Genomic DNA, 25,485 nt, shown 5'->3' with positions numbered 1-25,485 from the left:
AATTTCCTGAAAAATAGTGTCCAGGCTCTTTTTTTCATCATGCTTTTCTGGGAGTCCAATGATTCTCAGATTGTCTCTCCTGGATCTGTTTTCCAGGTCTGTTGTCTTCCCCAGAAGGTATTTCACATTCTTTTCCATTGTTTGATTTTTTTGGATTTGCTTGACTGATTCTTCTTGTCTCCTCGAGTCATTCAATTCGATTTGTTCAATTCTGATTTTCAATGAAGTATTTTCTTTACTCACTTTTTAAAAATCTTTTTCTAATTGTCCAATTGAGTTCTTTTGTTCTATGGAATTTTTTTCCATTTCGCCAATTTTGTTTTTTAGAGAGCTATTTTCTGTTTCCAGTTCACTAATCCTATTTTTCAAGGATTTTATTTCTTTATCCACTCTGTCTTTAAATGAGTGGGATGACTTCTCCAGACTCTCTTGCCAAGCTTCCCTCTCCTTTTCCCATTTTTCTTCTAGCTCTCTGTGAGAGTCTTTTAAATTACTTCTATGAGGTTCATCTGTGCTGAGGAACAGATGATCTCCTCCTTTGGGGATTCACCTGGGGACAGTCTGTTTTTAGTCTCCTCAGAATTTAGAGTCTGCTCTCTATCTGTATAGAAGCTGTCAAGGGTTAAAGTCCTCTTCAATTTTTTGCTCATTTTGTCAAAGAATCAAAGACAAACTAGCAAAGAAAAAAAAGAAAAAAAAAACCTCTAAATGGAGCCTGCTTTCTTTGGGGGAGGGGCTGGGTGGTGTTACCGAGCTTCCTCTACAGACTGAGGGGGCAGCAGCGAGGCACTAGCAGGACTGTGCTGCGCCTGCGCTCTGAGACTCCAAGAGCATGCTGAAACACTATGAGGGAGGGGTGGCCAGATCCGGAGAGACTCCAGCTGTTTGGGGTTGTATTCTTCACCCCCCGGTGTTTTTAGCTTCTCTGCTGGACTGCTGACTTGCTGCCAGGGCAAAGTATCCAATTCTGTAGCAAAGCTCTCCCCACAGAGAAGGCTGCAATCACATCCCACCCCCTCTCCAGTCTGCTCCCGTGCTCTCACTGCCACTCCCCTCAGCCTGCGCCCGATCTAAAACCGTCCCCACCCTCAAGCAAAAACAGACCTTTCCTGGCGAATCTCAAGGATGTCTTCTCTTTGTAACTATTTGTGGGGTTTTTTTTTCAGTCAAGCATTAATTCAGAGGCTTGTAATGAAATGGATAGTGAGAGAAAACGCGGAGCTTACACAGCTGTATGCCTCCTCTATGCCATCTTGGCTGGAAGTCCAGGTCATGCATTCTTAAACACCACTCAATGGTTTACAATTTGCTTTTTACAGAAGGTTAATCTGCCAAACCATCTGCTTGCAACCAGGACAGTTAAGCTAAGAGGCTCACAGAAGATTCCCAGGTGGTGGAAGATGCAGTGCTGATTCCCACTCCATTTCCTTGCCTGGGGCTCCCTATGCTGCAGTCTGGCCTCCACAGACTATTCCCCTGCCCTTTTGAAAGAGACCTGTTCTGAAGTTCTTCCAAGATAACTTCTTCTAGAAATGCGTTACACTCCAAATATTTGTGGATTCTTTGACTCCAAAACCAGTTTAGTCTTGGCTCTGCCCTCTTGAAAAACTCGAAACTTGTTTCACTCCCATCTTTTTATGGGTTCTATCACTTCAGAATCTATTTAAAAGCTAGATTTAGAGCTTTTGAAAGAAAATGGGGAGAGCTCAGTCAACTTCCTGACTTCTCTCCACCATCTTGACTCTTGGATTTTTAAAAAATTTTTTTTTTCCTTCTGCATGGTTAATTTGTGATCAAAGGCCATGTCTAGTCCTTTCCTTCTCTTTTTTTCTGGAACAAAGAATGGAAGTATCTGATAATATTAAGGAAACATTTTTTTCACATGAAGGAGTTTAGTTTTTGCAGACAAATTTGAGTGGCTAGTTTCTTTTGCGTTTTTCAAAATACTCCATCTTTCAGGTGAGTAATATTGCACTGTTCAAGTTGATACTCTCTGCTATATTATTTGCTTATTTGAGCTAATTAGAAAATTCTCTCTTTGATACTGAAGCTTTGAAATTTGGTAACTATATTTTTGATTGGGGTAAATTTGGCATGATGTCTAACCTTTGTTTCCAATTTCAACCTTCCAAAAAGGTTTGGAACCTTTGTTCCAAAAATGAACAATTTTCTTGTATGACTTTCTAGGATATGGTACTCAGATTTTTCATTTCTTCACATTGTATTTTTTTTTAATCAAGTACTATTGTTTTGATCGAGGAATCTTAATTTACTCTGGTTATACCACTTACATTTGTTATGTTATTTGTACTGCCATTGTGAGACATGGGGGGGGCGTGTTGACATAGGACTACCCAGCATGGTGTGTCCCATATGAAAGAAGGTGATGAACAAAGAACTGCAGAAGCTCAAAAAAACATGAGAAGTATAAATTTAGAGATAATTTCCACTCCAAGTGTTCATTTGGATAATTTGTGCCCTACCTGTGGTAAAGCCTTCTAAACTCATATTAGTCTGATCAGCCACAGTCAGACAGACTGTACCTTATCCTCAATCTAATGATGTCATTTTGTTTCTCTGAGTACAAAGACAATAACCAACCAATTTTCTGCCATTTTTGTATTTTTGTCTTCCATATGAGACAGTCTATTCCTCAAATTACTGATTTATAAATATTTTCCATAAAATGCTCAAAGCTATTAAGTCTCATTTTTGTTTTTTATTTCTTTGCCAATGCCTCATATTTTCACAGATGCTAGATTTTTCTTTATCACTGAAGTTTTGTTTTTACAACTGTGAATGATTTTAATGTTAATCTATTTTTTTCCTCATTATTGGATTGAGATTCTTGTTGTGTGTGTGTGTGTGTTTTTTTCTTTTGAAGGCTGGACTTTGCTTTCACTTACACTATAATATTATTTTTTATGAAGATTTCTTTCCTTTCTCCTCTATTTTTTTTTGTTGTTCTTTTATTTTATTAGGTACATTTATGACTTTCTGAAATGGTTGTGTGCTGGGTACAGTATATGGACATCTTGCTAAAACTTCACAAAAGGACTTTTCTTTTCTGTTTTGATTTTACTTTTAAAGAAAAGATCTTGGAGCAGCTAGGTGATACAATGGATAGAGCAAGTCAGGAGGACTTGAGTTCAAATCTGGTCTCAGACATTTAACACTTCCTAGCTGTGTGACCCTGGGAAAGTCACTTAACCCCAACTGCCTCAGCAAAAAAGAAAAGATCTTTTTTCTCCTTTCTTTCTGAATTATGTAGCATTTGTAAAGAAAGTCTGCATGAAAATTTTTTGTGATAATTGCTAAAATTAATTTTTGGAAAGTCTTTTCTACTACTCATTTTTTAAAATGATATATTAAAATCTTATTTTTTAATCAGATAAAAGACTCAAAGATGTAAGTGCATCTGACTGCTGAACCTATTGATAAGAATGCTTCACTAAAATAAGAGCAGCCCTGGGAATTCTGCTTAAGAAAAAGTTATCCCATTATTTTCTTTAAAAGAGATTAATGGAGGAAGGGATCATGGTGAAAACTGCTTGATTATATTAACTAACTTGAGTGACAGTAAATATATCTTACTAAGGAGAGAAAGGGGACATGATAAGCCTCTTCTCCTTTGTGTGTGAGAGATAGGTCTTATATTGCTTTAGACTTAAGGATTTAGGACAGTTTTCAGTAAGACTCCCATCTCTGAATTTGCTCTCTGTCCATATGACCAACCCCAAGCCTTATGGATATAACAGCAATAGCTAGATTCTTTGGCAAAGTTTTATATTTTCTTATTTCTTATTTAATACCTTGTCTTTTTATCTTTTCTTATCACGAAAGTTTTTTTTTTTCTCTAGGATTATATATTCATAGAATGTTAGAATGGGAAAGGTCTTTTTAGTAATTATCTTAATCCAGTCCCCTTATTTTATAGAAAAGGAAACTGAGTTGTATATAAATGAATTATTTTCCCCAAAATCATACATCCAGTTAGTGGCAAAGTTAGGACTAGAAACCAAGTATACACTCAGTCCAATAATCCTTGGATTTCATCATACCACTACTCTTCCAATATCACCAATCACTGACTGATCCAGCAAAAATCAGAGTAAATTAACTATCAGATGAGTGATTATCTTGGAATTCCATTATCTTGGAGGCAGATAAATTATCATACAAGACAAATATGTAGTTTTTTAAAAGGTGGGGGATTGTTTCTTGCCTGTCACGTGGTTGTTGCTGAAGTTTTTCAAGTCGCACGGGAGATGATGCATTAGTCTGTTTTTGTTGAGTCCCAACAGTAACATTCAAGTCTGGTGATAGGAATGCTGGATATTCTATTTGTTGCGGTGTGATAACATTTCTACAAAACAGAAATATAGTTAAAATATCTAATGCATGTCTTCTGCAAATGTGTAAAATTCTAAAGCCAGTCCTCCTTATCTTGTTCATTCTCTCTTCTCTTGCCACCTTTTATCTATCTCTAGACTAGCAGTGAATGGATTAGAAGAAGGAGGTCTACGATTCTAAAGGAGATGTGAGACCTCTTGATCCTCCAGAGTTCTCTACTTGTAAGAAAGCTCAGGAAAAAACAGCAATAGCAAAAGAGGCAAAAGGCCTGAAATTCTTTGTGGAAAAGAGGTTAATTCATTGCTATTGTTTTGCTTTAAATAAGCAGAAACTGATTGGAACAGAAAAAGGTGTCTATAGCTTTTGTCAGTAAAGAAGGATAACTTAAGTTTTTCTCCTATCCAAGTTCTAGCCCTCAGCATTGGCAGTCATAAGTTCTATTATTCAGAATTTTCATTTTTACAAATATTAAACATAGAAAGGTACTTTCCATAAAAATCCCATTTTCCTAATCCAACATACACAAATTTGAAAGAGGTTCACATTTTAAAATATTCATCAAATTAATTTCCTGTTTTTTAGCCTTTGCTTGTGCCCTTAAGGTACATTATGCTACTTATTCATTTCCATTTTAAATGTATTGTTTTTGAAATAAAGCTTTCTAGTATAATTCTAAGTTTTCTTGAATCTCTTTTCAGTTTGGGGGTGTTTGTTGAGGTAAGTGGGATTCAGTGATTTAACTAGGCTTGTACATCTACTAAGTGTCAAATGTCTTGAGACTGGATTTGAACTCAGGTCCTCCTGAATCCAGGAATACTCTATCCACTATACTACCTAGTTATCTCACCTTTTCAATTTTTATTCCTAATTTCTCTTCCCTCATACTTGTGTCTACCAAATATCATTTAGGTCTTTTCTTTTTTTCAGATCACTTTTACTCCTCTCCCTGAAATATGTACCTCATTTCACTTGTGAATATCCTTTTGAGTCACTCTAGACCTGAATTCCTAGTCTCTGATTTCCTTTCTTACCAAGAAAGAAATATTTTCAAATTTCATATTCAGTTTACTTCGAATTCTCAAATGAGATAACATATAAAATGTAATGCAAATATTAGTAATATATGTCAGCTATTAATCCACTTTGTTTTACTACTGACATTCTAATATATGTTGTTAGGCAAGGGAATCTAATAAAAACAATCAAATTTTGGGATTATTGAAGTCATATTAAAAATGTTTTTTAATTTATTAATGAATAAAAAATTTTTCAAAAGCACTTATATAATGTCTGGGCTAGCTCTCTGGAAGGCCTCAGGATCAGAGTCAGGATCAATCAAAGTCCTTGGTCTTTGAAGTGAAGGAAGCAGGCAAGCTGCCACACAGCTCATCAAAGATGGAAACTGGAGTCTGGAGCCTGAAGTCTTCCTTCTTCAATGTGCTATGGCAGAGAGACTCTGACCCTCTCCCTCTGCTACCCAATCTTTGCCTATGATTACCTCACCACAACACAGTCAGCAAACATCAATCCTGAGGAGAGCCATCACATCACCATATCATGTAAGTATACGTTATAGAATCATTATCTCACATTGAGTAGGTATTTAGCCTTAAGCACTTTGCTGTCTTACAAAGTACACCTTTTCAGAGCTCCAGCCTTCTATACACTTACGTTAGAGGGTCTGTTCTTTCTACAGGTGGGGGAATATGCATAAACATGGATGGCTGAATCAACTTCTGAAGTGGTTTTAACTGAAAAAGAAAATATAAATGAATCTTAACAATAAATAAATTGTATCTTCATTTTACTTGATTAAGCAAAGTTATGAGGTTCATAAGACAAGTAATTTTTCTCCTTCATAAAAATGAGGGGGGAGAAAGCAAAGCCAAGATGGTGGATTAAAGGCAAGAACTCTAAGCTCTCCTCCAAATTACTCCAAATCTCTTTAAATAATGATTTTAAACAAATTTGAGAGCACCAAAATGCACAAAAAGCTAAGTAGGACAATTTTCTAGCTGAAGATAACTTGAGAGCTCAGCAGGAAAGGTCTGTGACATCACAGTAAGAGTCCAGCTGTGATCCCAGCCTGGGCCCCAGTGCCAGCAAATAGGCCTTGGGCTTCTGGATCTGCAGTGGCTCTAGCAGTTTCCAGACCTCTCAGCCCAGCAGCACCAAAGACAGCTTGGAAGATTGGCAGGAAAGGTTTGTCAGTAGGGTGAGAGGGCTTTGGGAAGCCAGCAAACCAGGAGCGGGCATAAGCAGTGATGGCAGCTTCTAGAGGCCTCAGCTCTCAGGAAGTCTCTTTCCTAGGCCTGAGCAAGGACTCTTGCTTTAGCACAACAGATCTTACAGGGAGGGGATCTTCCTCACAGTTCTAAGGCAGAAAAGAGAGCTTGTGGTTGGGTCCCCAGAAGGATCTCTGAAAACAGCTTGGGACAGTGTACCCTGGAAACAGAGCCCTACTTGGAACAGAGTTAAAAGCCAAATAATAGGCTATGGAAAGGAGCAGGCAACAGGAAAAAGATTCTGACCGTAGAAAGTAACTGTGATAACAAAGAAGATCAAAACACACATTGAAGACAATAGCAAAGTTAAAGTTCCTACATCCAAAACTTCCAAGAAAAATAAAAATTGGGCTTAGGCCATGGAAGAGCTTAAAGGGGATTTTGAAAATCAGGTAATAGTGATAGAGGAAAAATTAGGAAGAGAATTGAGAGTGATACAAAAGAAAATGCAAAAAGCTAATGAGGAGAGAAAAATGCCTTGAAAAGCAAAACAGGCCAAATGGGAAAGAAGGTACAAAAGCTCACTGAAGACTAGAATTCCTTAAAAATTAGAATTGAGCAAAGGAAGTTAATGACTTTATAAGAAATCAAGAAACAGTAAAATAAAACCAAAAGAATGAAAAAAAAATAATGTGAAATATCTCACTGGAAAAAAACAACTAATTTGGAAAATAGATGCAAAAGAGATAATTTAAAAATTATTGGTCTGAAAGTCATGATCAAAGAGAGCCTGGAACTCCTCGTTCAAGGAATTATCAAGGGAAAACTGTCCTGATATTCTACAACCCACGGGTAAAATAAAAAATTGAAAGAATCCATCCATCATCTCCTGAAAAAGATTCCCAAAATGAAAACTCCCAGGAATATTATAGCCAAATAGCCAAGACCAGAGGTCTTGGAATATGATGTTCTAGACAGCAATGAAGCTAGGATCACAACCAAGAATCACCTACCCAGCAAAACTTAGTACAATGCTTCAGGGGAAAAGGTGGGCATTTAATAAAATAGAAGATTTTTCAAACATTCATGATGAAAAGACCAGAACTGAATAGAAAAGCTGATTTTCAAATGAAGGACTCAGGAGAAGCATAAGGAGATAATCAGAAAAGGGATATCACAAGTGACTTAATAAAGTTTATCTATAATTCTACATAGGAGGATATTATAATTCACAACAACTTTCTCATTATGGCAGTTACAAGGAGTACAAATAGACAGAAGAAACAGGTATGAGTTGAATATGAAGAGATAATAGTTAAAAAAAATAAAATTAAGGAAAGAGGAATGTGCTGGAAGAATGGGAGAGGGAGAAGAGGAATGGCATAAATAATCTGCCATAAAAGAAGGCAAGAAAAAGTTTCTAAAGTGGAGGGGAAGGGGGGAAAAGAGTGAGAGTGAATGAACCTTATTCTCATCAGAATTGGCTCAAAGAGGAAATAACATATAACATACTCAATATGGGTATAGAAATCTATCTTACCCTGTGGAAAGTAAGAAGGGAAGGACATATGGGAAGGGGAAAGGGTGATAAAGAGAGAAACCATATTGAAGAAGAAAGTAAGTCAGTAGCAAAATACTTTTGAGGAGGGTTAGGGTAAAAGGAGAAAGAGAATAGAATAAACAGGGAGAATGCAGTTAGCAATAATTGGGAAAAGAATTTTGAAGCAAGTTTCTCTGAGGTCTCATTTCTTAAATGTATAAAGAATTGAGTCGAGTTTTTATTTTAAAAAGAGCCCTTCCCCAGTTGATAAATGATCAAAAGATATGAACTACACCCTAAGGGTTATAAAATTATGTATATACTTTAGACTAAAAATACCACTATTAAAGCCTGAAATCCTCCAAGGGAAAAAAAAAAAGGAAAAAGGATCCATATGCACAAAAATATTTATAGCAGCTCTCTTCTCAGGGCGAAGAATTATAAAGTAAATCCCATCAACTGGGAAATGGCTGAATAAATTGGGATATGTGGTTGTGATGGAATATTATTGCTCTGTGGGAAATGATGAGCAGGGTGCTCTCGGAAAAACCTGGAAAGTCCTCCATGGACTGAAGCAAAGTGAAATGTATTATGTACAAAGTAATAGCAGTGTTGTGGAATGACTTTGCTGTTCTCAGCAATGCAATGATACAGGGTACTCTGAAGGACTTATGATGAAGAATGCTCTCCATAGGCAGAGAAAGAACTGATTGTGTCTGAATGCAGATTAAGGCATATTTTTTTAACTTTTATTTTTCTTGAGGGTTTTTTTTTTTTTTTGGAGAGGTGGGAGATGGGAGATACATGTTTTCTTTCACAACATAACTTTTATGGAAATGTTTTGCATAACTTCACATAGGAAGAGAAACTGGAAACAAATTCAAAGTTTAAAACTTTCTTTTAAAAACAAATGTAACATTGTATCTAGGATATACTGCAACATATTTAACATATATAGGACTGCTTGCCATCCAGGGGAGAGGGTGGAGGGAGGGAGGGGAAAAATCGGAACAGAAACGAGTGCAAGGGATAATGTTGTAAAAAAAAAAAAATTACCCTGGCATGGATTCTGTCAATATAAAGTTATTATTAAATAAAATAAAATAAAATATTAAAAAAAATTTTTTAAATAAAAAGAAAAAAGAAAAAAAAACAAATGTAAAAAAATGTTTAAGGTTCCTCTTAAATGATCTACAAGAACACATAGCAGATGCACAGAGAGAAAATTCTTGCTGGCAGAATCTAAGCACCTCTTTAATGAAATTCAGCTCTTATGATTCCTCTCATGCAAGAACAAAATTCTAGGGCACAGAATTATCAAGAGGAACTGCTGAAAGAAAAAAAAAGTGTTAAGAAAGAGCTGGGTAGATTTCAGATTATGACAATGAAAGGAATAGGAAGCAGTAATAGAAATACAGGGATTGCTTGGCAAAGATTCCTAAGCAAATTGCATTAAGAACTAAAATGAAATACAGACTAGAATGCAGCCATAAGAACAAGAGAGTAAGCCTAAGTTCTTGGGAGAAGCAGGCAGTAAGACTTTTCAGATGATATTTTTTATTAAGGTTCTCAAATTCACTCATTTCACTAGAATTTTTCCTATTAATACCATGAGATTTAGTGTAAAGGGAAGGTAGGGAATCTAATTCCTCTGGAAAGAGAAAAGAAGGGCCAAATATATTCACACAAATACGAAATTAAAAGATTACATTGTGAAAGAGACTAAAATATTAAAGAAGTCAGGTGATGCAGTGAATAGAGAAGTTGGGCTTGGAATTTGGAAAGGCTGAATTTAAATCCCACCTCATGCTTTTATTAAGATTAGCTAGATGACCCTGCCAAGTCCCTTATTTTTTGCCTGCTTCCTCAAATGTAAAATGGAGATAATCAAAGTACCCACCTCTCACAGGATGAACTGAAATAATGTATAGTGCTTAACACAATGCCTGACATATGGTAGATACTGATTTAAATGCTTATGCCTTTCCCCTTTCCCTATTTGACCCTATTCTGTTCTCTCCATACATAAAGAAAAACATGGTCTATGTTATATTCCTTGTTAGCTTAATGATCTGAGCACCTTCAGATATTCCCAAGAATATTTTTAGATTGGAGTAAAACAAGCCATAACATCATTATTAATAAGTCTTTAAAATTAAACCTGGCCCATAGGAAATACACAAGATATACCCAACAGAGCCATAGGTTATATTCAAAACTTTAAAAAAAAAAAAAAAAAGATGAGGGTGGAAAGGAAAGGTGGTGCATTTTTTAATGTTTTGTTCTTTCTTTGTTGAGAGATCATACTATATTCAAATAGTAAAATCCTAAGCTGAAACTGGAAATCAAGTCTGTGAACATCTTTAAAATACTCTCTCTGTAGAGACTCTGCCTAATATCCTGGGATATTACTTTTCCTGTCTAACACTGAGTAATGCTTTTTAAACTGTGTATAAAAATCTTACAAAAATCTTTTACCCAATAGATGATTCATTTGACCTAGTCGACAGTACACTTTTGATTGTAATTCTTTGAGAACATTCTGAGTTGAAGAACTGGTTTCTAAAAAATTAGAATTCTGAGTAATGACAAGAAAAATGATGCAAGAAGAAAAATATGAAAAGACAGCACAAAGTTGTGATGTACTAATATTTTCCATATGTGTTATTTGGGACTACTAGTGCCATAACTTGCTTCTTTGTAATTCAAAATTATGTAATCAAACATTAATACCAAACTATGTCAATTATAAGAATGTATATAATAAATAATTGCATTCATAAAGATTAGGATTAGCAATCTGATGTTTTCTCTCTCGGAAAGATACATATTGCTCTCTTCCAGTTTCCAAAGCCATCAGCAAACAGATTTGCTCTGGTGTAGCTGCCCTTTTTATTTTTATTTTTTTAACTTAAAAGTATTTTATATTTTCCAATTACATGTAAAGATAAGTTTTCAACATTTGCAAGATTTTGAACTCAAATTTTTCTCCTCCCTTTCCCTCCCCAAGATAGCAAACAATGTGATATAGATTATTTATGTACAATCAAGCTAAACATATTGCCACATTAGTCATGTTGTAAAAGAAGACTCAGAACAAAGGGGAAAGCCATGATAAAGAAAAAAAAAAACAAAAAAGGAAAAAAGTTAAATAGTATGCCTCAATCTGCATTCAGATTCCATAGCTCTCTCTCTGTATGTGGTCAGTATTTTCCAGCACTAATCTCTTGGAATTGTCTTGGATCATGGCTTTAATGAGAAGAGCTAAGTCTATCATAGTTGATCATTGAACAATGTTGCTGCTATTGTGTACAATGTTCTCCTGATTCTGCTCATTTCACTATTAGTTCATGTAAGTCTTTCCAAGTTTTTCTGAAATCTGCCTGCTCATCACCTCTTATAGAATAATAGTATTCCATTACATTCACATACAACTTGTTCAGCCATTCCCCAACTGATGTGCCCTTGATTTTTAATATTTTCTATTTAGGCCTATATTTGAAGTCTTTCCAGATTGGCAGAAACTGCAAGTATTTATTTATGCTTTGTTGGGATGATTTTCAAGAATTTGAGGTCAATTCCAAGCCACAAAGAGGCACTGGAACAGAACTTCAATGGAAGTTCCTCAAAAATATTCAAAAAAATTTTTACTTTTTTCAGATTTTCTATACTAACTCTAGAACTAAAATTTGCTTCTAATCAACTTAAAAACAAGACCTTAAATTGAATTCTGGGGCAGCAGAACCAATAATAGGTTGGGATGAAACAATTTTACAGCCCAAAACAACTTAGGAAGTCAGCAAGAGAGGTCTGTCCCATAAGAGTGATAGTAAAGCTAGAACACAGTACAGGCCCCACTAGGGCAACATCAGCAGGAGACTTTAAAGATAACTGCATCAGTGGCAGGAACAGCTTCAGGATCTCTCAGTCCATAGAAGGCAAAAGATTTGGACAACTGGTCAAAAAGAAATTCACAACGAACCCTTTGTTGGTTCTGGGTTCAGTAAACTGTTGCATTATCCAGGTACAATTCTGTGTTTCAGCTCAGCAAAGAAAAAAAATAAATAAAAACTGGATTTCAGGGGCTCTAGATCACTGTTCCAGGGCCAAGTGGAGTACCAGTACTTGTGGCTGCAAGTGAGCACATTCCCTTCCTAGGTAAAGACTAGAGCACAATCCAGCAGTGATTACACCTCTCCTTAAATCATACCACCTTTGAAGCATTGAAAATTTGTAGAACCCAAGAATTAGCTCTGAATATAGCTATACAACACTTCAACAATGATACTGTATGAGGATGTATTCTGATGGAAGTGGATTTCTTTGACAAAGAGACCTAACTCCGTTTTAATTGATGCATGATGGACAGAAGCAGCTACACCAAAGAAAGAACACTGGGAAATGAATGTAAACTATTTGCATTTTTATTTTTCTTCCCGGGTTATTTTTACCGTCTGAATCCAATTTTCCCTGTGCAACAAGAGAACTGTTCGGTTCTGCAAACATTTATTGTATCTAAGATATACTGCAACATATTTAACATATATAGGACTGCTTACCAGCTAGGGGAGGGGGTGGAGGGAGGGAGGGAAAAAATCGGAACAGAAGTGAGTACAAGGGATAATGTTGTAAAAAAAATTATCCTGGCATGGGGTCTGTCAATAAAAAGTTATTATTAAAAACAAATAAACAAACAAATGAATATAGCTATACAAATAAAACTAAAGCTTGGGACAACGTCCCTCCTCCCCCCCCCCCCCCCACAAACACTTCAGAAACATTGCCCAATACTAACAAAGTTAAAAGTCAAGAAACAGGCCTGCTTCTATTGGGTCTATATCCCAAAGAGATCATAAAAGAGAGAAAGAAATCCACATGTGCAAAAAATGTTTGTAGCAGCCCTTTTTATAGTGGCAAGAAACTGAAACTGAGTAGATGCCCATAACTTGGGGTGGCTGAATAAGTTATGGTATGTGAATGTTATGGAATATTATTGTTCTATAAGAAATGATCAAGATGATTTTAGAGAGGCCTGGGAAGATTTATAGGAACTGATGCTGAGTGAAATGAGCAGAACCAGGAGATCATTGTACATGATATGATGATCAATTCTGACAAACATGGCTCTTCTCAACAGTGAGGTGATTCAGGCCATTTCAAATGGTCTTGTGATGAAAAGAGACATTTACACTCAGAGGACTGTTGGAACTGAGTGTGGATCACAACATAGTATTTCCACTCTTTTTTTGTTGTTGTTTGCTTACATTTTATTTTCTTTGTCATTTTTTTCTTTTTGATCTGATTTTTTTTTTGTGCACCATTATTACGGAAATATGTATGGAAGAATGACACATTTTACATATATTGGATTACTTGCCACTAGGGGAGGGGGGAGAAGGGAGGAAAAAATTTGGAACACAAGATTTTGCAAGGGTGAATGTTGAAAATTATCAATGCATACATTATGAAAATGAGAGGCTTTAATAAAAAAAATTTAAACTGCACAAAAGGTAAAAATAGCACACAAATACACTGAAGAGATCTCCTAAAGAAGCAAAATTGCCCAAGTGGAAAAGAAGATACAAAATCTTACTGAAGAAAATTATTCCTTAAAAATTAGAATTGGTAAATGGAAGCTAATGATTCCATAAGCCATCAAGAAACAATGAAATAAAGCTATCAAAGCCTCAAAAAAAAAAAAAAAAGCCCAGCAAGAATTCATAGAAGAGTTAAAAAGATAAGAGTGGTAAAGAAAAAATTGGGAAAGAAAATGAGATGGGAAAAAAAGTGAAGAGTGAATGAATAGCTTGGTTAAAAATTAAAATACAGAAGAAAGCAATAGCATAAAAACAAATTGGTCCAATGATAAAAGCGCAAAAATTCAATAAGGTTATTAAACTTTTTACATTCCTATGTGGAAAGATGTTACTTGTAACTCCTAAGAATTATTATTTTAGAAAGGGTATACATAATTGGACAGCATGTGTAAGAACTTACCATGTAGGGATAAGAGAAAGGAGGGGAGAAATAGAATGGAGGTAAATACACAGAAATCATAATTGTGAATGTGAAAGGGATCAACTCACTCATAAAATGGAAGCAGATAATAGAATAGATTAAAAAAACAAAATTTTTAAAATATTGTTTACAAGAAATACACTTGAAACAAAAAGACATGCACAGAGTAAAAATAAGGGTCCAGAGCAGAATCTATTATGCTTTAACTTTAAAAAAGCAGGGGTAGCAATCAAAATCTAAGACAAAACAAAACAAAGCAAAAATAGAGTTAAGTCTAAAAGAGATAAATAGGTAACCTACATCTTGTTAAAGATACCACAGACAATGAATACTAAACAAATATGTACCAAAATGGCATAGAATCCAGATTCTTAAAAGAAATGTGAAGTGAGTCACAGGAGAAGATAGTAAGATTATACTAGTATGGGTACCTCAAATTTCCCCTTTCAGAATTAGATAAATCTAACATAAACAAGAAAGCCCCTTGAAGAAAACTGATTGGGAAAAAAAAGTAATATATCTTTTCCTCATCTTCATAAAAACTGACCATGTATTAGGACATACAAACTTCACAACTAAAAGCAGAAAAGTAGAACCATTAAATTTACATTTTTCAGACCATAGTACAATAAAAATTATAATCAATTGGCGATCAACATGGCCAATAAAAGGCCATAGAAAAATAGATTAAAATTAATTGGAAATTAAATAATCCAATCCTAAAGAATGAGTGGATCAAAGAACAAATCAAAGAAACAATCAATAATTTCATTAAAGAGAATGTCAACAATGTAATAACATGCCAAACATATAGGCTGCCACCAAAGCAGTATGTAGGGGAAATTTTCTAACTCTAAATGCTTATCTCAATAAAAATGAGAAAGATCAATGAAATCAGGCATGCAATTAAAAAAGGAAAAAATAAACTAGGAAAAAAATTAAGTCCTCAATTAACACCAAATGAAAATACTGAAAATCCAAGGAGAGATTAATAAAATTGAAAGAAAACAAACTGAAGTAATAAAATAAGGAGCTGGTTTTATGGGAGGGAACAACTCTGCAAAATAAACCATTGGTTAATTTGATTTTTAAAAAGAAAGAAAAACATCAAAATGAAAAATGAATTCTCAAAAATGAAAAAAAGTGAATGCACCAATAATGAATTTGAAATTAGATTGTTAGCTTTTTTGTTCAATAAAATACCAATAAATCTAAGAATCTATGATTTTGAAATGTATGAATATTTACAAAAATATAAATTGCACAGATTAACAAAATAGAATGCTTAAATAACTCATCTTAGAAGAAATTTAACAAACCATCAATTAACTCCTTATGAAAAAATCCCCAAGATCAGAAGGATTCCGAAGTGAAATCTAGCAAACAGTTAAAGAAAAATTAATTCCAATACTAAACTATTTGGGAGAATAGGCAAAAAAGGAATCCTTCTAAATTCTTTTATAATACAAATATGGTGCTGATACCTAAACTTGGAAGAACAAAAACAGAGAAACATCAAGTTCTGAAATGAATATTGATTCAAAAATTTTAAAATAAAATACTAGCAAGGAGATTACAGGATTATATCACAAAGATCATGTAGTATGAATAGGGAGAATTTATACCAGGAATGCAGGACTATCTATATTAGGAAAACTATCACAATAGATCATGTCAGTAACAAATCAATATAAATCATATAATTATTTCAATGTAGAAAAAGCTTCTGACAAAAGCACATTAAAAACCCTATAGAGCATAGGAACAAAAGAATATTCCTTAAAATTTTAAGTAGTATCTATCTCAAACTATTAACAAACATAACAAACATAGTAATGGAGTTTTAAGCTGGAAGCCTTTCCAATAAAATTAGGAGTGAAGCAAGGATGCCCATTATCACTATCATTATTCAATATTGTACTAGAAATACTAACTATGGTAATAAAAGAAGAAAAAGAATTTGAAGGATTTAGAACAGGCAATAAAACAAAAGTATCAATTTTTGCAAATGGTATTGTGCTATACTTGGAGAATTCTAGAGAGTCAACTAAAAAGCTAGTCAAAACAACCTCAGCAAAATAAATAAATATGACATAAATCATCAGCATTCCTATATGTAATCAACAAAGTCCAGTAGGAAGAGACAGAAAAAGAAATTACTATAATTTTACTATTTACTAATAATTTACTATTTAATTTTAAATTACTATAGACAATTTGAAATACTTTGGAGTCTACCTGCTGAGACACATCTAGAAACAATATGAATACAATTACAAAACACTCTTCACAAAAAGTCAGATCTTAAACAATTAGAGAAATTCAATTGCTTATGATTAGGCTGAGCTAAGATGATAAAAATGGCAATTCTACTTATTTATTCAGTATCATACCAATAAAACTACCAAAAACATATTTCATAGATACAGAAAACTTAGCAAAATTAATTTGGAAGAACAAAAGGTCAAAAATATTAAGATAATCAATGAAAAACAAAATAAAGATCTCAAACTATATTACAAAGCAGCAATTATCAAAAACAATCTGGTCTGGCTAAGAATAGAGTATTAGATCAGTAGAAAAGATGAGGTACATAATACACATTAGTAAATTACCATAGTAATCTAGTGTTTGATAAACATAAAGATACAAACTTTTGGCTGAGGAACTCAGGAAAACTGGAAAGCAACTTGGTACTCTAGGTATAAATCAATATCTTATATAATTTACTGAGATAAGGTAAAAAAAATGAGTACATGATTTAGACATGAAGGATGATATCAAAAGCAATTTAGGAGCAGAAACTTTTACCTGTCAGATCTATGGATAAGTGAAGAATTTTATGACCAAACAAGACAGAAAGCATTACAAAATGTAAAATGAATGATTTTGATCACATTAAAAAGGTTGTTTTTTTTTTTCACAAATGAAATCAATGCAACAAAAATTAAAAAGAAAGCAGGAAATTGGGAAAATGTTTTTATAGCAAGTTTCTCTGATAAAGGCCTAATTTCTCAAATATACAGAGAACTGAGTCAGATTTACAAGAATATGAGATATTCCTAAATTGATAAATGGTGAAAGAATATAAATAGGCAGTTTTGATGAAAAAAACAAAACAAAATATATAGTCATATGAAAAAATGCTCTAAATCAGTATTGTTTAGAGGAATACAAATTAAATAATCTTTGACATTAGATACCACCTCACACCTATAATATTGGTTAAGATAACAGAAAAGAAAAATGACAAATATTGGTGAAGATATGCAAGAATTGGAATATTAATGCATTGTTGGCAAAGTTGTTAACTAATTCAACCATTCTGGATAGCAATTGTTAACTAATTCAACAATTTTGGATAGCAATTTAGAACTATATTCAAATGGTTATAAAACTGTGTATATCCTTTGACCTTGTAGTACCATTATAATAATGTATTCCAAAGAGATCAATGGAAAAGTAAAAGGACAAATATGCACAAAAATATTTATAGCAGCTCTTTTTGTGGTGGCAAAGAACTAGAAATTAGGGTGATGCCCAACAACTGGGGAATAGTTAAACAAGTTGTGACAAATGGTATTGTGCTTTCAGAAAAACTGGTAAGACTTATATGAAATGATATTATATGATGATCAATTGTAAAAGGTTTAGCTATTTTCAGAAACACAATGATTCTAGATAATCCCAAAAGGTTTATGATTAAAAAAGAGGATCAAACACCAGAGGAAAAAACGGAGTATGAATGCAGATTAAAGGATACTTTTAAACTTTTGTTTTCTAGGTTTTTTTGTCTGTTTTCTTTTGTAACATCATTAATATGGGAACATGTTTTGCTTAACTTCACATATCCAATCTACATCAAATTGCTTGCTTTCTTAAAGAGTGAAGGGAGGGAGTGAGAAAGACTTTGGAAGTAAAAATTTCTTTAAAAAAGAACATTAAATTTTTCCACATAATTGAGAAAATTAAATAAGAGGAAGAACTCAAAGTAATCTTAGAGTGAAAAAATCTTGAAATATTTATCTTTCAATGTGAACAAACTAATGTTAAAAATAAATCTCAGACATAGCCACTGTGTTGATTTATTCTGACTAATACGCACACACACACAGAAGTACGAAACATTTTATGTTTTTCTATGTATGTCTATACACCCACACCAAGGGAAGGCTTCTATCTGGAGAAAATGGATGAAAGTAGATATATAACTTTTTTTAAAGCATCAAGGAAACTTTTTAAAATGACACAGAAGAAAACAAAAGTAGTATAAAAGAGGACACAAACAAATCTAGCTAGGCTTTTTGATCTTGTTTATATCCTTTTGTTAATTTGTTGACACCTAAGGATTGCTTCTTAGAATAATATTTTTAATGCACAAAATACATAGGATTATAAAGGAAAATTATTATATTGAAATAACCATCAAAATTTCTTTAAAATCTTACAAATGTTATACATAATTGTACATGTATAATTATAATCTGATTGCTTACCATCTCAGTGTAAGAATAGAATTTGGAACTCAAAACAAAAAGATGTTAAAAAATTTGTTCTAGTGTATAATTGGGGATGGGGAAATAAAATATGTTGAAAAAAGTCCACAGATGCCAAGAAATAATTAAAGAACAATTTTGTTACTATCTTATTAAAAATCTTTATGTAGATAAACATTTCTTTAAAAAGCAAACTACATGTAATAGATACAATTTCCTACACAATCCTCTTTTTTTTGTTATTTGAATACTTATGTTTTTTGATGATTATTAAATTCATAATAAAAAAAGTCTAAGAATATTGCCACTGAAAACTATAACATTACAAAATAAAAAAGGAACCAACCTGATGTGAAAAGCCATAACCAAAGTTTCCGTAAGAAAACATAAACTCCACTTCAACCTTGCAGACAACCTAAACATGAAACAAATTCATTTTCATATATCAAATCTGAATGTTATTTTAATGCATAAAATAATAACAAAGTAATACTTTTCACTACACATAATATTGTACAAAGTTAGAAAAGTCAAAAGTGTCTTATGTCAGATTTGTATGTAAATTCTCCTGTGATAGCAAAATTACTGTGAAATTGTAAAAGAGGTCAATGTCTGAACAGCAAAATAAATAAGTAAACCCAGAAACCAAAACCACAACACAAGGTTGCTTGTTATTATTATTATTTTTTATGTAGTACTCTGTATCTTATGCTAACCTTTCCTCTGCTATCATCTTCTGGACTTCAGTTCTTTGGAACTATTTGCTAAGCTATCAAAACCATCTGTTACAGTGAACCAATGGATTAATAAACAACAGGGATAACCTCTCCTTGACAATGCCATCCTAGCCACTCTGTGAATTACCTTTTGCTAAAAACAGTTAACAAATGTCAGTCAGAAAGAATTCTCTTGGCTAATTTAAGCTTATTTTAAAAATTATCTGACTAGTATATAAAGTTAGTCAAAACTTAAGCTAAGTGAAGAGGGCATCATTGCCCTATCCATCTGAATGTCATTTTGCATATTTCTGATCAAAAATAAATGCTTGGCTTTTTCACTATATTCTGTGCATTGATGCAAAACCTCCTCCTCTCTTCCACTTTTTAGAACAAAATAAACAACTATACACTGATGATTTTTTTGGGGTTCTTATATTTTATGATTACTGGTGCAATACTTGTAAACCTATTACAAAATGTTTTCATTTACTCTTGCTTTATGTACTAGCTTACCTTTTTTTTTAGTCACATATTACACATATTTTTTATTCCACTTAACATATCCTCATTAACAATAAGCTAGAAGCGAATGACTTAAGTCCATTATACTTTTCCACTGCCTTTTGGGTCATATTGCAATATTAATTCTTTAGAGATTAGGATATTATTATTATTTGCAACCGAATTGTATAATTAGGAAATAAATTGAAAAATATGGGTTTTGCTGATAGGGAGCAACTTAGAATCACCAAAAGCATTTTACAGTTTCCCAAATGTTATCCTGCTACTCTTTTCTACTGAAATATGGGACTGTCTGTAGTGCTTATCTAAAATTTATACTGATGAAATAATTCAATAGATGAAACATCAGGCTCAAAATCTGGGGAAAATATATTCTTAATTAATAATCTTAATTGTGTTTCCTTCTATGGACTACTAAGTAAACCTTTAGGAATTAATTTAACATTTTTGGATTTGAAATAATCTATTAGCACATTGTCATCCACAAATGAAACTCTCTATAGTAACAAAGAATTTCTCATGTATTTAAACTGTGAAAGTCATCCTCCATGACAGTGATCATTGGAAACCATATTTTTCCTGCTTTATATCTCACTTAAATAGAAGTTTAGTGAGAATTATTTTTGTAGCTGCGCCAATCAAGGAATCTTTTAGAATCTTGACATGTGCCTAGAAGATATTCTCCCATTGGAGAAGAGCCCTTAAATTCTACAATTTTTTTTGGTAATACAGCAGAATCTTGTATTCTCTGTAGCTCTTAAGCAGTTGTATGACTGTTACATACGACAATGGACTAACTAGAAAGCCTGCCTATTCCCTTCTGATAGTTTCATCAAGATTATCCTCAATATATGCATTGATCATTTTCATAAAGATTTTTACATGAGTAGTGGTTAATCTTTTCAGTTACTTTTTTTAGGGATTTTAATAATATCTATGGATGTTTCCATTCTTCTGTGACATCTTGAAAATCAGTTCCCTTAGTGTCTTTATAATTATGCTGTTTCCAGAAATATAGGATTTCCTTTATCTGTATTTGATTTGATCCAAGAAGTTTTTTATTTCCTTAAGACCCATTTTATTTCTTCACATGACTGAGTTAAGACTATAAGTATGGTAGGTCTACTGTCATTATTGATAAGAACAGACTGACATTATTGAAATGCTGACAGATCTCATTCAAAGAACAATACCTCAAAAGTCTTAAGCACACTCTCACAAGTATTTAGAGCATCTGTGAGAAGAGTAAGCTCAAGTTTAGAGAGTAAAGAGGAAATTCGTAATTATATGTACATACACATGCACATACAATTAAATTGGACTTAGTACAACTAGCTTTTAAGTAGATGCCCCTGACAACATACTACCAGCAATGGGGGAAAAGAGGCAACTGCGAGAACAAAGAACAGAAAAAGAAAAGATACTGAGACAGACAACAAGAGAAGAGTATTAAGGCTACCTAGAAGACTGGATGAAATAAGCATCAGAAAGATAAAAGCATTAAGAAAGTCATGGAGATTGTTAGCCCCATAGTTCCACAGAAGGAGGTAAAAGGTATTCTAGTGGTCACTAATAAAAGTTTAAATAAACACTAAATAAAACTGATGGCACTGCATATATATGTAATTTGTATGTACAATCATATATGTGTGTGTGTGTGTGTATATATATATATATGTATATATATATATATAGCATGATTGGATAGCATGATTGAAAAATACTAGTTTATAGCTAATTAGCTTATACAAATAGATATAACCCAGTCACCATTTTGATGATATTGTGACTGGATGATTTTGGTTCAACTCATCTCTTATCTTATGTGAGTTTTGACAAATCATTAACTTCATTGGGCTTCATTTTCTTCAGCTATCAAATTAGAAGCCTGGACTATATGTTCTCTAAGGTCCCTTCTAATCCTAAATTTATGATCTTATGAAAACTTAAAAAAGAAAAGTATACCAATTTATCTCTCTAAAAAGAGGTAGCATTTCACAGAGCACAGAAATAAATATTGTCATTCTACATTTTATATATTTTTTAGGAATATATGTTTTGAGGTATAAAATAGTTACTAATGCAAAGGGAAAAATTCTCTCCTGAAGAACTCTTGGAGGAAGAGGAGAGAAATCCAACCACCAAGATTAAACTACCAAGGAATTTAGATTGATTAGAGAAATGGTGAGGAACAGCTACCACATTCATTACAAGAAAAAGTCAAGTCAAGTCAAGAAGTATTTAATAAATAATTCCTGGTATATTCCAGGTATATTCCAAGGTATTCTTGACTTCCTTTTACTCCCAATATCCAACTTAAAAGGTCAAGAGCCACAGAAACTTTCAGGAGGGAAAAAGACAACAAGTGAAAAGATGAGGAAATGAATCTGGGGCCAAAAAAAAAGGGAAATGTCTTCTTCAACAAGGGATTCATGTCTAGAAAGATTTACAAAGAAAAAAAAAAGATTTCTAAGTAAAGTAAAAAGGAATTCAAAAATCTCACCAAATTAATGTTCAAAGTGTACTCCAGCCTAGGCCAGGACAGCTTGACAGCATCTAAAAGTGATAAGACTAAGACAGAAGAAAGGAAAAAGAATGTGGGATAGAGATTTTACAGGCTTCTGACTCTTAAGATGATTTCTGGCTACCTATCAGTTGAGAAAAAAATAATTTTTATTTAGTAAATCTCTTAATTGCTGATATTTTTAATTTTTTTTTTTATAAAGAAGACAGGCTCTGGCTACCAAGACTTTAAATCTCAGTGAACGAGGTAAGGAGCATAGAAATATTAAGCCTGCTTTCATTCACAATTTAATAAAGACCAGGAATACCTACACCTTAAAAGAAGTTTAAGATTTATCTTAAGGCTGCTAGGTGGTGCAGTGGATAGAGTGCTAGAATGTTTAAGCTACAATCAAGAAGCCTGATTTCAAATCCTGCCTCAGATTCTTACTGTTTCCTCATTTGTAAAATGCGGATAATAACAGCACCTACCTCCCTAGGTGTTGTTATTTGTAAAATATTTTACAAATTTAGTAGTCGACTTATAAATGTTAGCTGTTATTATTGCCTTGTGACACTGCAATTTTACCGTCTTTTTACCATTTATAACTAAAATGAAACTTGAGTCCTGGGTGTTCACGGGACAAATAAACCATGAAGCAAAGAGAAATAGAAATAAAGGGGCTATATACTAGACTTTCTCTACCATGCTAAGAAATGTTTTCATCCTGGAAATTTAACTCTAATCCTGGAATCAGCATAGGGTACTTTCCTGAAGGCTTTATAAATACTTTCTCACTTGATCTTCACAACAATCTTGGAAGGTAGCTGTTATTATAACCTTCATTTTACATTTGAGAAAGCTGAGATAAAACAGAAATTAAGTGATTTGTGTGGGGTTACACAACCAGTCAAGAAGTGTCTGAGGCCATATTTGAACCCAGGCTTTCCTGAATCCAGGTCCAGTATTCTGTCCACAACTCTATCTAGTTGCCTCTGTATGGGAGAGTTTGGTAGCAAAAATCAAGTAAGATTTAGTAGCAACGTGGATACAGGGGTCTGGCATGTGCAGTGTGTGCATGGGTTCCTTGGGTGTCTGGACGAACCTCCAATTGGTGGATTGTGCTTCTCAAGAATCCTGACCTGGACAATGCCAGAGTAAGAACTGACCCACTCCTGATTTAGCTTCAGAATTGTGTATCTGAAATTAACTTAATGAAATGACAAAGATATCAGTGGTATCCATTCTATTTGCTGCATTACCCACAGACCAAAAATGATCTTAACTCTTTTCTCTTTGATTTTCTCTCCATTTTATAATCCAGATGCTGGGTCTTCTGGGCCAGGTGGTCAGGTGGTCAGGTGGTCAGGTGGTCAGGGCTGCCTCACCTACATGCCCAGTGCCATCCACTCAAGAGAAGCCAGAAATCACCAGCTGACCCCAATATGTATGAGATCAGGGCTCTCAGAAGCTCTTCTCATACTTCTTGAATCTGAGGCCACATGTCTTGTCTTCTAATCAGTCATTTAACTACCCCACTATGTTCAACAGAACTGCTAGGTTATCTCAAGAATGACAACTTTCCAACTAGTCCTGAAGTTCTCTAAGTACTTTAAAATTTCTATGCCTATATTTATACCAAAATAACCCAGAGCAATCAGAAAGATAAGAGAGGAATAATGTGAGCACAGTGATTAGTGAAGGCAAGTGGTTAACAATAATGGTGAGTGAAATAATTTTAAAAATATCAAATGCATTTTAAATTAAAATTTGATGGGTTTAAAAAAATATTTTTATATAAAACTATAGAGAACTCCCAGGAAGCTAGAAACTTCGGTAACTGGGATGTTCCTCTCCTCTCAAGATTAATCAAGGGTGCATTTAAGTTTCAAATCATGAGAAAACATAATATTTTAGCACAATTACCGGGGCACTGAAAACTTTACATTAAGATTGAGATCTAGAAACTAACAACATGCTTCAGAGAGTTAAGATCATAGAAAACAGAAACCAGGGTTGGTCACAGAACAATGCCTTTCATAATAATATATGGTTTTAAGATAAATAGGCATCATGTTTTCTCTTTTTTTTTCTTTTTTTAATTTAATTTTATTTAATAATAACTTTGTATTGACAGAATCCATGCCAGGGTAATTTTTTACAACATTATCCCTTGCACTTGCTTATGTTTCATGTTTTCTCTTAATAAACAGTTCTACTGAATTATCAGCAACCTCATCTCCTTATTTTCAACCACTACTAGCCCACTTGTGTTGTGCTGTCACATCATAAAACAATTATATTTTCTCTAATATGTCTCAATTACATTCATTTTGAAACAAATCCCTACCAGGTTTCTAATTTTCATATAAAATTCTTCTGTGAAGCATCCTTTCTAGAAGACATAAAAAAAGAGGGAAAATTTTTAATGCATGACATTTCAGATAATGGATGGTTTGATATTATTCAACCTCATATAAATCACATAAATGAAATGCTATTTATAAACAAAAAAGACATATATATGTATAATCTAGGCATGTATGGGCATGCCCAGTGATCCCTCATAAGTGGGAGCAACTTCCTTTGATTAGCTGCCTACATCTTTTTTTCCCCTGGTTTTGTTTTATTTAATACTTTTTCCGAGTTACATTCAAAACAAACAAAAAAAAATTATTTACATTTGTTTCCAAAAGTTTTGAGTTCTAGGTTCTTTCCCTTATCCCTATTTACAATTAAGAAATCACTTGTGAAGTTATGTGAAACATTTCTAACTTTTAAGAAGAGGGAGAAAAAAAGAAAAATCTCCCACCCCAATGAAAATAAAAACCCTAAAGAAAAATTGAGAGAGAGAGAGAGAGAGAGAGAGAGAGAGAGAGAAAGAGAAAGAGAGGAAATGCTTCAGTCTATATTCAGATGCAAAGTTCCTTCTTTGGGGATGGATAGGATTTTTATTGTAAGTCCTTCAGAGTAGACATGGATGACTGTACTACTAAAAACAGCAAAATTATTCCTAGCTGCCATCTTGGAACGTTACTATTATTTTGTATACAGTACATTTCAATTTGAGTGCATGGAGGACTTTCCAGGATTTTTTCTCTTCCTGAGA

At 33.5% G+C, this 25,485-nt stretch overlaps 1 protein-coding gene across 1 annotated transcript in view; it reads right to left on the bottom strand.

The window, feature by feature from the left end:
• The window catches only part of C2CD6 (C2 calcium dependent domain containing 6), a 128,081-nt gene that overhangs the window by 70,430 nt on the left and 32,166 nt on the right, over positions 1 to 25,485 (bottom strand). Inside the window, exons 6-9 of the mRNA XM_051990521.1 lie at positions 24,727 to 24,771; positions 18,979 to 19,047; positions 6,025 to 6,104; positions 4,226 to 4,366 (exon numbers count right to left, since the gene is read on the bottom strand). Of these exons, the coding sequence (XP_051846481.1) occupies positions 4,226 to 4,366; positions 6,025 to 6,104; positions 18,979 to 19,047; positions 24,727 to 24,771 (335 nt within the window). The remainder of the gene's footprint in view (positions 1 to 4,225; positions 4,367 to 6,024; positions 6,105 to 18,978; positions 19,048 to 24,726; positions 24,772 to 25,485) is intronic.

This window comes from Antechinus flavipes, chromosome 3, assembly GCF_016432865.1.
Source record: "Antechinus flavipes isolate AdamAnt ecotype Samford, QLD, Australia chromosome 3, AdamAnt_v2, whole genome shotgun sequence".
Taxonomy (NCBI): domain Eukaryota; kingdom Metazoa; phylum Chordata; class Mammalia; order Dasyuromorphia; family Dasyuridae; genus Antechinus; species Antechinus flavipes.
This window is presented reverse-complemented; position numbering and strand designations above follow the sequence as displayed.